The 13,325-nt window shown below is 37.0% G+C and overlaps 1 protein-coding gene across 1 annotated transcript; it reads left to right on the forward strand.

Annotated features, from left to right (window-relative positions):
• The first annotated feature begins 1,389 nt into the window (after positions 1 to 1,389).
• On the forward strand, positions 1,390 to 11,460 carry LOC105048062 (casein kinase 1-like protein HD16). Its single transcript, XM_010927249.3, has 16 exons — positions 1,390 to 1,960; positions 7,905 to 8,039; positions 8,117 to 8,190; positions 8,300 to 8,369; positions 8,484 to 8,539; positions 8,633 to 8,704; positions 8,834 to 8,928; positions 9,048 to 9,114; positions 9,255 to 9,384; positions 9,469 to 9,687; positions 9,788 to 9,930; positions 10,009 to 10,183; positions 10,343 to 10,433; positions 10,523 to 10,680; positions 10,784 to 10,972; positions 11,056 to 11,460. The coding sequence occupies exons 1-16, from the start codon at positions 1,664 to 1,666 to the stop codon at positions 11,113 to 11,115; spliced, it is 2,031 nt and encodes a 676-aa protein (XP_010925551.1). The 5' UTR covers positions 1,390 to 1,663; the 3' UTR covers positions 11,116 to 11,460.
• Positions 11,461 to 13,325: the final 1,865 nt, after the last annotated feature.

Genomic DNA, 13,325 nt, shown 5'->3' on the forward strand with positions numbered 1-13,325 from the left:
GATACAAGTGAAGATAATGATTTATTTATGTTACAATAGTCTTTTTGATAGGAGATGTTGAAAAATAATGAACTTTCGATCTTATCTATCTCAATCATATAATGAGGGGTGAGGTATGGCCAAAATTTCTGTAAGGATTACAATATCATCTTTAAAATTATGTTTCAATCTAATCCAATCCATTCAAACATGCTTTGGTGTAGAGATCAATGTTTAAAATAATTTATTATCCTGTTTCTTAATCAACATCATTATTTAATGATCATGTAACCATTATTTATCTAAAACATATTTTTTTTATAATTTTTAATATAAAATAATGGTTGTTGTAATATTGTCATAGCAACAAGAATAGGTGAAAATAATAAATATCATAAATTATAATAAAAATAAAAAAAATAAAAAAAGCGACCGTGGTTTCCTATCGTAGTGATCCTGCTCAAATGGAATGGTCATTATATCACACTATTTTGTAGGGCTAAGCAAATAATCAAAACCCAAAGAAATCCATCCAATCTAACCCAATAAATGTCGGTTTCAGTCAGTTGAAAGACATAAATTAAATGAAATCAAATTGAAATTTATAAAAAATTAATTATTTACGATCGGATTCGATTTTTATATTTTTAAACTATATGAAATCAAATCCAACCGATGTAGTATTTTACAAATTTATTTTTATTTTGGGATGGCGTTATTTAGATTTCAATATTTTATTCTAAAACATACCGCGTCATCCGTGTAGATTCATAAAAATATTAATATTAAATTATTGATAAAAATATATTAATTTGAGATAATTTTAAAATAAAAGCTTTCAGGTATAATTGCTCAAAGATAAATAAATTTTTTATTTTCTTGTTTTGTTTTGTATAGTTTTAAAAATAAATTTAAATTTTATAATTTACAGATTTAAATATTTTTTATATTAAATTAATAAAAAATAATTTAAATAAATTAATATTAAATTTAAAATTAATATTATATTAATATTGAAATTTAAATCTTATAATTTATTTAAATACGTTACAAACCGTTCACTTCGATACCAAATGATTCATGATAAATGGTTGATAATAAATAATTTTTTAATTTAATTAAATTTGTTTTTTTTTTTCCCAATCCTATAGAATCCCACTTATGCTCAGCCTTATTATTTTAGAAAGCAGGCAATAGCCGCCACACAGTGTTCCGTCCAACTCCACCGCGATCATCAACGGCGGTCGTGTGTCCTCCATGGAAACCAGTACGGTCGTATTATTCCAGATGGCTGCCACGCGTATGATCCTATGCGATCAGACCAAGAATACCGCATCCCCCCACTCATCATCCGCGTCGTCTTCTTCGCCTTCCCATATCGATGGACTGAGCGCTCTCGACCCCAACCCAACGCCCTCTCCCTCCCCGCTTCCCCGAAAAATCTCCCCTCCTTCCTCCTAAACCCTAGGTCGCGATCTCTCCTCCATCAAGTAACCATCGCGATCGAAGCCGGAATCCTCCCCATTTTCGCCGATCTCCGGCCTTCGATCTCCGATCTCCGCCGCCGCGTCATCCCGTGATTCCTCTCTCGTTGGGGTTCTCTCTTTGCGGCGATCGAGCTAGGTTTTTGAGGAACCGGAGGGGAGTTTAGGGTTTTGAGGGGATGGGATTGGATGGGTGAAGGATGCCGGAGCTCCGCAGCGGAGTGCGCAGGGGCCGCGCACAGCCGAATCCGATAGTCCAGGCCGAGAAGCCGGTCGCCGGCAGGAGGAGGAGGGCGGCTAGGAACAAGCAGCAGGCGGTGGGTGGCGATGAGAACGTGGTGACGAGGTCGGCCGAGCGGAAGGAGGAGATCAGGTTTCTTGAGGGCGGAGGGGAGATCGGGGAGAGGAGGATGGATGAGTTTGACAGTGGCGGGAGGAGCGCTGATAAGCTTCCAGGCGGGGAGGATGAGGGGAGCACCGCGCCGGTCCCAGAAAAGGTAACTATTTATTCTTTGAACAAGAATTCTTTTTGATTTTTAGCAAAGTTTTCATCGACGTAAAAAAAAATGTTGCAGCGGGGATCTCGAAAGTTTGGTTCTCATGGAAAAAGATTGCTAACCTTTCCTTTTCAGAAAAAAAGAATTGTATCCTGTTTCATACGGTGGTTCATTTTTCAGGGACTGAATGACTGGTAGATAGGCACCCCCAGCCATTCTTTTCAGAGATTTTCTCTTTTGCAGGGAGTTTTACCCTTCAATCTGGCTTTGCCTTGTTTGACTTCGGATTCTTGAGATCAACAAAATTTGTTCTTCTAACTTTTTGTCTGAAAATGAAACAACCAGCAGACACCAAACTACTGTTAACCGAACGAATACTGTTAACATGATGACAACACCTTATTTAACATTTTCTATTCATGAGTTTTAGGTCCATCGATAACCATATATTCTGTCATGGTGAGCTTCCAAAATTATTCAACCTACTTGCCTTATAATCTTCTATTATTGCTATTTTATGCTCTGCTTAATGTCCCATTTAGGGTTTCCTTCTTTCACAAATTCAGCTAATTTTCTGCCCATGCATGTTCCTTTTTGCTGAAGAACATTTGATTGTAAGAATCATGTCTAGAATAAGTTTCTTAGAATATTTACTTTTGTTGAATTTGACAAGAAATTCTAACTGGTTATGTCCTAGAATCTGCTAATTCCACAAAGATGATATTACCTTTTCAGGACACTTGATTCTTCAATGCCAATTCATGTTCTATCTTTGAATTGCTCATTTTATGTGCAGTATTCTATATATCGCTTGATATATTTTCTTTTCATGTGTCACTCTTTTCTATTTTTTTCCTCTTTTTCTAATCACCAATTCTTGTAATTTTTCCAAAGAAGTGGAGAAATTGAAATGCAGTCAAACAAAATATAAGTAATCCTTCACCAAAAAAACAAAATATAAGCAGTCATTAATATAATATTTTTATCAAATAGTCATTAATATAATATTTTTATCAAAATTTTATTGAATTATGGATAAGATAATTTTTTTGTGGAATACTCTTATCAAAACTTTTTTGGATTATTGATAAGTTATTCTACATAATGAAGATTATTTTTAACAAAGTGAAGCCATAATATATTATTGATACAATGTCTAGTTGGATTTATTATAAGAACATAGACAAGGTGAGCATTTAATAGTGGTGCGGCTTATTAAAAGAGATTAACCAGATTAATGCAAATAAGGTCATCATTAAATGGAGGTGAGGCTTTTAAGGTGAACATAAAGAGGGATCAGATAAGTGAGAAAGGCAGCAAGTGGATCTGCAGCAATACTACCTAGACGCTTGGCATGTGTTCCAAGTGTTTAGGTGCCATGGAATTCTTGGTAATTTAACCTCCGAAAATCCTGACACGGGTTCAGCTGCATACAATAATGATGGCAGAAAAGAACAATTTAAACTTTATTGGTATTTTAAAAGGTGGTTATGATATATGGCGATCAAAGGACCATACTGTGTATGTAGGTATCAGGTTGCATGTGTAAATTGGGGCTTGTCCTGGTGGCCATGCCTGTTTGCTTAGCAACCAAAGGTTTTAGGTTTAATTATTAAACACGGTAAGAGGAACGACAAACATTTTTTGGATAAACAATAGCAATATTAGTAATAACAACCAATAATTAGTGCTGATTACCTTATACTTATGACCTAATAGTAATAGTTACAACACAACTAACATGTTAGTGTTATTAACAGCTATATCTTGAGAGGGCAGGTCTTGGTGCATTGGTAAGGTTGCTCTATTATGACCTATGAGTCATAAGTTCAAAACATCGAAACAACCTCTCCATATGTTGCGGTAAGGTAGCATGCATTTGACCTCCTCCAAACCTTAAAATGGCGAGAGCTTCTTGTGCTGAGATGTTCTTTTTATTAATAGCTATATGTGGCTTTTAAGAAATCAACATTCAGCCTAACCATTAGCTTGAACCTGCTTCATCTATAAAAGCCCACATCAGAGTAGGCTGATATGTGGCTGCACAATTCTATGTGGATTGCATTTTTGGTTCATATAGGAAATGTGGCAAGTCAAGTAATTGCATCTGCATATGTGGCTAAATTGCATCCACTTAGGCAATCACGTGCACTGCATTTTGAAACACTGAATTTTATTTTAAAGCTTTTATTTGGGTAATTCTAAAGTAGGTTTTAGGGTCTTGTTTGTGCAACAGTTCTACTTTTGGTACATATTGGGTTGGATTTTATGTTGTCAACCTCTATATAGGATGATGTGCAACTCTGCATTCTGCACTCTGCATTCCAGGGAAGATCTTGGCTATCCATATAAAGATTGGATATTGTTTTTCAAGAGTTCTAGTTTACTTGTAAATCAAGTTGTGTAATAGCTAGGTAGGCCCTATAGCTGGTCATTACAAGTATGTATGTTAACTATTTGAATGAATGAATGGTGTCTGTTGCCCATGTTTAGCACTTTATATACTCTCTCTCTTCCCCTCCTCTTACCCTTATATACTCTCTCTCTTCCCCTCCTCTTACCCTCATCTACTTCTATTTTTTTTCTAGTTTTTACTAATATAATCTATCCTTCCATTCTTCTAAACCTCACTTTTCCTCCCATTTTCTGCATAAGTTAATTTGTGCTAGCAAAATTTTCCATTGTATGATTATTATGGATGATCACTAATGGAGATATTACATTTACAAACTGATACTTAGGATCCATATATCCTCTCAAATCCTAAAACATAATGTTCTTGGCCTTTATGATTTTAATATCATAGGTTATGTGGGATTCTGAACTGTGCATTTTAGGAAAGATTTTGACTAGAGACTGGATAATTGCTTTTCAAAAGTTCCAGTTTACTTGTAAATCTAGTTATGTAAGAGCTATCAAAGGGCCCAATAGCTGGTCATTAGAAGTATTCTATGTGAACTGTTTCAGTGAATGAAAGGTTTCAGTTGGCAATGTTCAGCCCTTTCCATTCTCCTTCTCTTTCCCTCGATCAGTCATATCTATCTTTATATTTTTCTGATCTTTACTAATATTATCCATCCTTCCACTCTTCTAAACCTCAGTTTCCCTCTTATTTTCTGCATAAATTGACTTCTGCCAGCTAAATTTCTGTTATGATCTAGTTGCAGACCATCACTAATTAACATATTGCATTTAGAAACTTACTCTTGGGATCCATCTCTCCTTTGAAAGCCCAAAACTTAATTTTCTTGACCTTTATGGTTTTTAAGATTAGCTAAATCACCCCTTCTGCCCTGTTTTCTGTAGTTTGACAATAAGGTGATTTCTTCACTTAAATCCTTGTCTAGTCCCTTCTGGAGGTGCACCTATTGTCTTCGCAGGCCACCCTTAAATGGTCCTCAATCAAATTCAATTGATAAAAAAAAAAGTATCTTAATATATGCTGATGACTAGTTAAGAGCACTTTTTTCAAAAAACCTTACATTTATGCCATATTAACTTAAAGAAAAATGGGTGGTACATCTCCTTAGAAAATTCTACACTTTAGACTAGTATGGTTAGTAGTAAAATGGTTGCAAACTCATGTCATCAAATGCAATAAGGTGTTCTTTGTTAAGACACTCAAACAAGTGCCAAGCACCTACATTTTCTGGCTGATGTGAGAAACTCCAAATTTGTAGTATAATGGATTGCCGTACTGTGTTGTAATGAAGTGCCTAAAAGTATTTTTACACTCCAAAATTTTCAATTAAGAGAATTAAGACCTATCCTGATTAATTAGGTTATATGATAGAGAGAGAGGCTGACAAGTATGGAATCTTTTCTAGAGTTCAGTTATATTAAGCAAGAGGGCTAAGATTAGTGTTGATTAATTAGGACCAACATGTGTGTGTGTGTGTGTGTGTGAGAGAGAGAGAGAGAGAGAGAGAGAGAGAGAGCAGAAAAGTGTGTCAGTTCTCATGCGGGTATGCAGGCCCGTGGCTTCCAAGCATCTGCAGATGAAAAAGATGCGTATCTGAAATGTTGGCGTAATTGGTTTATGATAATTACTACAAACCTGCTATTTTAGTAAAGTCATTTTTATAAAATTTGGTTAATAAGAAACTAATAATAGCAGATCTGAAAGAAAAAAAATCAACAAGTATATGTGCATGTTCGATCTCTTCACAAAAGGAACATTTTGAGTAATAATGAGCACAGCACAGGGAAGCAAAGTATTAAATACCTCGAAAGTTGCCTTTTTGGATTTGACAAATGAGCAAAAGGGTCCATGAATCCTAACCAACCACCCCACCCCCAAATAAAAAGAAAAAGGAAAATAAAAAGAAAAAAAGCAAAGAAATGCCCATCCAGAATCAATCAGGAGAGGGGGAGGGCGAACGCAAATATAAATCAATAGAAGTGCACAAGTTATGCATTAGAGCAAAGGTATGGTTCTTGCACATTGAATTCAAACCAAAAAGGGACATATTTACTTTGAGGAAAAAAGAGGCAGAGTTTAAACAAACCTATGGGTTTATGGATTGGGTAGTGGAAGGTGGCTAGTGGATCAAAATTACATGCAAATCATAATCACCATTTGAAAGGGAATAATAAAGGAGGAAGATCTTGATTTCGCAGTTCAGCCATGGAGTTTGATTCCAGTGAGTGCTTTGAGGCCCTTCAGGTTTTGTTGAAAATTTGTTGACTTGCAAGTGGCTGTCTGTGGTTGACTCATTAGGTTGCTGGTTTGGTGGTATGTTCTTGTTTTGCAATGACATGGACATGAGAGAGAAGATATACGCTTCATATTTATTGACGGAATGGACTTCATATGGATTATTGCATGGTTCGCTGTATGTTTGAGGCATCAGGAATGGACTTTGCATACCGAGCGGTATCTCCCTCCCTTCTTCCCTCTCCCTCTCTTGTCTTCTCCCTCTCTCCCCCACTCTCCCTCCTTCTCTCTCTCTCTCTCTCGCCCCCCCCTCTTTCCTTCTCCCTCTCCCTTTTCCTCTCCGGCTTCCCTTTGTTGATACGCTGCAAGTTGGCATGGCACGGTACCATACTAATCGAGCTGTATCTCTCTCCCTTCCTCCCTTTCCCTATCTTTGCTTCTCTCTCTCTCTCTCGGCCCCGCCCCTCTTTCCTTCTTCCTCTCCCTTTTCCTCTCCAGCTCTCCTTTATCGATAGGCTGCGAGTTGGCATGGCACGGCACAGTACCATACTGACCAAGCTGTATCTCCCCCCTTCCTCCCTCTTCCACTCTCTTATTTTCTTTGCTTATCTCTCTCTCCCTCCCTCCCTTCTCCCCTCCTCTCTCTCTGTCATCCTCTCTCTTTCTCCCTCTCCCTTTTCCTCTCGGGCTTTCCTTTGTCAATATGTTGCAAGTCAGCACAGCACGGTACCATACTATACTGTATGGCCGGCCAGCTGGTATGGATTACAGTATTGGTTCTGCTGACCTTGGATTATTGTTATTTGGACCTCTACTAGATGGCCCAAGGAGAAATTTGGCACCATATAAGAATACAACATATTTGAGAAGTAGCAAGAGCTGTCTCAACTCATTAAAGAGGCTAATCACCCAAGGCATTTCTGTACGGTAGTGGTGGATTTCCATGGTGTCAAGCATGCATATAATGCATGGATTTAAAAGGATAGCATCTGAATCTGATGTATGGTACAAAGTTGCAAGGAGCTAAGGACTTGGATTAGCCTTTTATGATTACTTAAGCTGTACTTCTGTTCTAGTTGTTTCTGCTTTGGTTCTGCTTGTGTCCCTTTCATCCATTAACTATATTATGTTGGTACACATAAATGAAGCAATATCACTTGAATGGTACGTAAAAACTTTAAGAGCATTCAGTTGTGGACATCATAATTGTTTTCGAAGCTTGCATTGTCTTTTGCTTTCTGAAACATTAGCTTTGCTTATTCACCTCTTTTTTCCCTCTCTCCACAGGTTCAGATTGGCAATTCACCAGTCTATAAAATTGAAAGGAAGCTCGGAAAAGGAGGCTTTGGACAAGTATATGTTGGTCGCCGTATTTCTGCTACCAATGCAAATGATCTGACTACTGGTCCTCATGCTGTAGAGGTATGTTTATTTTTTTTTGTGGTTATTTTGTATTTGGAACCTAATTGCTTATAGTTCACTATGTGTACATGTATTAGGTGGCATTGAAATTTGAGCATCGGAGCAGCAAAGGATGTAATTATGGTCCCCCTTATGAGTGGAAGGTCTACGAGTAAGTGACCTTTTTTTTCTTTCAAAAAATATATTTTATTATTTATTACTATTTTGTGTTTTTTCAATATATTCTCCTTCATTACTCTCGTGGGCTTGCATCTGTGCAGCACTCTGGGTGGCATTCATGGTGTGCCACGAGTCCATTACAAAGGTCGCCAAGGTGACTATTATGTCATGGTAATGGAGAATCTTTTCAGTAATATTAGCCATATTCAGTTATATGCTTGAACTTGATTATTTTTTAAACACTGGTTTTGATGTGCTTAAATAATATGATACTAATTTATACAGGTTATGGATATGCTGGGTCCAAGTTTATGGGATGTTTGGAATAATAATTCTCACACGTGAGTATTAAGACTCGTATTGGTGATTGCACTTAACTTTTTCATCTTCCCATACAAGTTGACTGGTCTGTCCTTCGTTTCTGAGTCCTGCAGAATGTCCATTGAAATGGTTGCATGTATTGCTATTGAAGCAATCTCCATACTGGAGAAGATGCACTCCAGAGGGTGGGTCTTTTTAACCTTTGGGCTATGAGTTCTAATTATTTCTATATTTTCTTGGAATTTTGTTGTCTTCTTCATCTTTTTCTTTATGGTATTGATAGGTAATTATGATTCACTATTTTTTTTTTCCAGTTTTGTGCATGGAGATGTGAAGCCTGAGAATTTTTTACTTGGCCCTCCTGGAACTCCTGAAGAGAAGAAACTTTTTCTTGTTGATCTTGGATTAGGTAACTTGTTGGCATTATATAACATTGTCATCTGTCCGATTATTTTAGATATGGAGATTTTGTATATGGGGGATTAAATATTACCTAATGTCTTGTTTTCAACTGTAAATCAATTTCAGCCACTAGATGGAAGGACACTGCTACAGGTCAGCATGTTGAGTATGACCAAAGACCAGATGTTTTCAGGTAATATAATGGGATTACTTGTTGAAGTTTGTATAGGGGTGATCTGTAATAGGATGAAGAATCACATTTTGTAGTGCCATTTGTTTTTTTAGCCTGCTTAACATGTCCTTATCTCTTAATTCTTTATGTTGATATTGCAGGGGAACGGTGCGCTATGCTAGTGTGCATGCTCACCTGGGAAGAACTGGAAGCAGGAGAGATGATTTAGAATCCCTTGCTTACACTCTCATTTTTCTCCTTCGTGGCCGTCTACCTTGGCAGGGATACCAGGTTTAGCTGCTTGAAATAATATTGAAATGCCGTGATGCTTTCCCATTTGTCATCTTAGGTGTTTTCTTTTCCCACTTTTTGTAGGGTGAGAACAAGGGCTTCCTTGTTTGCAAGAAAAAGATGGCTACCTCTCCAGAGTCTCTGTGTTGTTTTTGCCCACAACCATTTAGACAATTCGTTGACTATGTTGTCAACTTAAAATTTGATGAAGAACCTAATTATGCAAAGTGCATCTCCTTTTTTGATGGCGTAGTGGGTCCAAATCCAGATATTAGGCCAATCAACACCGATGGTGCTCAGAAGGTACATTGTTGTTCTTCCCTACTTTTTTTTCCATCAAGAGCAACTTTCTACTTCTAACTCATTCCATTGCCCATCTAAACTTTAGTTGTATGTTATGAAGCTTATATACCAGGTTGGTCAAAAAAGAGGCAGGCTGATGATGGAAGATGAGGATGAAGAGCAACCGAAGAAGAAGGTCCGAATGGGGATGCCTGCAACACAATGGATTAGTGTCTACAATGCCAGGCGTCCTATGAAGCAAAGGTTGATGCCTCAACGATGCATTATATTTTGTAAAGATTGAACAAATGACGAATAGCTCAATTCTCTTTATTGTTGCAGGTATCACTACAATGTTGCAGATGCAAGGCTTGGACAACATATTGAGAAAGGAAATGAAGATGGATTATTCATCAGCTCAGTTGCTTCTTCCACAAATCTGTGGGCCCTAATTATGGATGCTGGCACTGGCTATAATGCTCAAGTTTATGAACTCTCACCATGTTTTCTGCACAAAGTAAGTGCCTGGGCATTCTTCCTGGTGTGATATTTCTTTGTTTATTAGCATTTCATGCTACATCTTATTCAAGTCTGAGATGATGATATTCACATCATGAACACACTAGCATGTATTATTGAAATTAATAGTACTGATATGCATGGTGGTTGTGTAAAGGAATGGATAATGGAACAATGGGAGAAAAATTATTATATTAGTGCACTGGCAGGAGCAAATAATGGAAGTTCTTTGGTTGTGATGTCTAAAGGTATTTTCCTTAAAAGTCTTATTATTTTGAAGTTAGGCAATGTTAAGCAATTGGGCTCATACCTCATGTTCTGATGGTTTCTTATCCAGGCACACAATATGCGCAACAGTCCTACAAAGTTAGCGATTCATTTCCATTTAAGTGGATAAACAAAAAATGGAAGGAGGGGTTCTATGTCACTGCCATGGCCACTGCAGGTAGCAGGTGGGCGGTTGTCATGTCTCGAAATGCTGGATTTTCAGATCAGGTCATTTTTTTTTTCCTTCTGTGTATTTGTATTGGGAATGGTGGTTACTGCATCTAGCTGTATTTTGATGTGAGCTTTTGGATTTCTTATCCTTGTTCAACAGGTCGTTGAGCTTGATTTCTTGTACCCCAGTGAAGGTATTCATCGGAGGTGGGATAGCGGTTACCGTATAACTTCAGCTGCTGCAACATGGGACCAGGTGGCTCTTGTTCTGAGTGTACCCAGACGGAAGCCTGCAGATGAAACACAAGAGACGCTTAGAACCTCTGCATTTCCAAGTCAACATGTGAAGGTAGGTTCATTTTAATCCTGTTTGTTTGGTGTCTAACAATTAAATCTGTTGACTTTGTTATTGATAAATCTATTTTCTTGCAGGAAAAATGGGCAAAAAATCTCTATATTGCATCTGTATGCTATGGCAGAACAGTATCATGAAGATCCATTTCCTGATCCTGGTGATGGAGAATTTGCTTGCTTATGCAACAGCAATCGCATACATTTTCTTGTCTGGGAGATGACTGCCTTTGGGCTAATAGAAATTTTGTTTTGCAAACTTTCCTTTATCATAGCCCATCGCACATGTCAGCTACAACTAACAAGTGGTGCAGTATAACTTTTGAATTCTGGGGATGCCCTTGTATGACCTATTAAAAAAATGCATCACAGGCATCTTTATTTAATGTAATGTTTGTATAGTGAATAAACTTTGGTGGCAAATGTATGGATCTAAAAGTTGATGATTTAGGAAGTCACTGCCAATTTGATATGACATTCATTTCATCAGTGGGACAGGTACCCTTTTTTCCTATTGCATTTATAGGTGCTTCTCAAGGTTTATTTCGTCTATCCATTAGATTATTGACTGATTTGAGGCAAGTCTTGGCAATTCTAGAGGAATGTTACTGGTCTCGTATTAAGTCACCGTTGATTAGCGTTGTTTCATTGTTATCTTGTTGCTTCATTAAATAGTTATATGTAAATTTGATTGCAATTAAGGTTGTTGCTAATCTAAATGCATGGGTGCAATCTTCATGCTTCTCAGTCATGCATGTGAGATTTTACTTGAAGTCTGCGGCCTTCCACTTGGTTTAAGTTCTAGACAGCAGGTTTGTAATGTACATGTATATTGCCGTTTGGAAATCAACTGGCTTCGTTGGTTAGGATTGCATTATGTTGTTTGGAAATTTAGAGCTTGCAATGTGCTTGCAGAGTCTGGGAGGTTGTTACATTCTGCGTTTCTTGTTAATAAATCTTTAATTAGACAAAATTGCTAGTATTGTTAATAAATTTTCAAATAAACAAAGTTTTCAGTATTTTTGGTCTTTCTTAAGGAGGATGATCCATTGGTGGAGTTGATGCTATATGATTGGCACATGAAATGCTCGGTTACTTCGAGATCAAATACCAGGCTTATTATGGACATTTTGTTATTCAAGTACAAGTCCACAAATCAATCAAGATGCATTAAGGAATGCTGCTAGCCTGACCCAATTCGGGGACAGAAATACGAGACGGCTGTTGTGGCAAAGCCAAGGCATCATAAACTTAAATGTCTCGCTCAAAGAAAGAAAACTGGAAAAAAAAAAAAAGGGAGTGGAAAGACATTTCAGACTTTCTTCAAAGTCATTTCAGACTTGTCTTCTTCCACTCTATTTTAGCGCGGAACATCTCTCTCTCAAAATTATCCATCTCGTCTTCTTCCGGTCTCCATTTTCATGGTGAAAAAGTGTCTCTGAGATATTGACAACTATAAAATCTACTCTGATTCCAGGCTAACGACCCCGTAAATTCTATGTTTGTTCATGGAAGAAAAGTTCCCTTCTCTTTCCAAATACTCCCTAATCCAATAGCTTGTGTTTCTTCTAAAATCCGATAGCTTGTTTTACCTTGATCCCCTTAAATTCCAAACCCATCGTTTAAAGAGTAGAAAGAACGGAGACCTATACCCTTTTTTTTTTAATAATTAATTTACACGAAAGAGTCAGACAAGGCCATGCGACATAGCTTCAATTAAAATGGTGTAACGTGTAGTTATGCATCTTGTTCCAAATTAGAGAAAACCATGAAAAAAAAAAAAAAAAAAAGAAGAAGAGAAGGCACCTTATTTACCTAATTCCTGATTTAAAGTCATGTCTCCTCATCACGTGGTTTAGTGTTTTTATTTTGAAGAAACAGACCATCAATTGGAACACCTTAGTTGCCGAGAAGTGATCACAGAGAAGGAATTCAAATTGTTCATTTTATAAAGCTTTGTGAACTTCTCTTTCAATAACACGTAGAAAACATTTCGATGTGGATGACAAATTTCTCTAGTCAATTTTGTGGGTCTATGAATGGTTACCTCAATGCTGATGCCAAGCTTGAAGTAGCATGGAACTCATTCCTTCAAGAGTGCAAAAGAAAGGAAGAAAGCAGGAAAGAGACTGAATTTTCTCTTTAAAAAAATAGAATAATATCTGTAATTTTGTTCCACAAAGCAATTGGCACATAGCACGTCACAGCTCGATACATTAGCTATCCTAAATTCAGATTATATATTTTTCGGAGTAGAATGATTTTTTTTTTTTTTTTTTTTTTTTTTTTTTTTTTTTTTTTTTTTTTTTTTTTTTTTTTTTTACGATATGTACCGTTAGACCGCATAATAG

Source organism: Elaeis guineensis, chromosome 7, assembly GCF_000442705.2.
Source record: "Elaeis guineensis isolate ETL-2024a chromosome 7, EG11, whole genome shotgun sequence".
Classification (NCBI taxonomy): Eukaryota; Viridiplantae; Streptophyta; class Magnoliopsida; order Arecales; family Arecaceae; genus Elaeis; species Elaeis guineensis.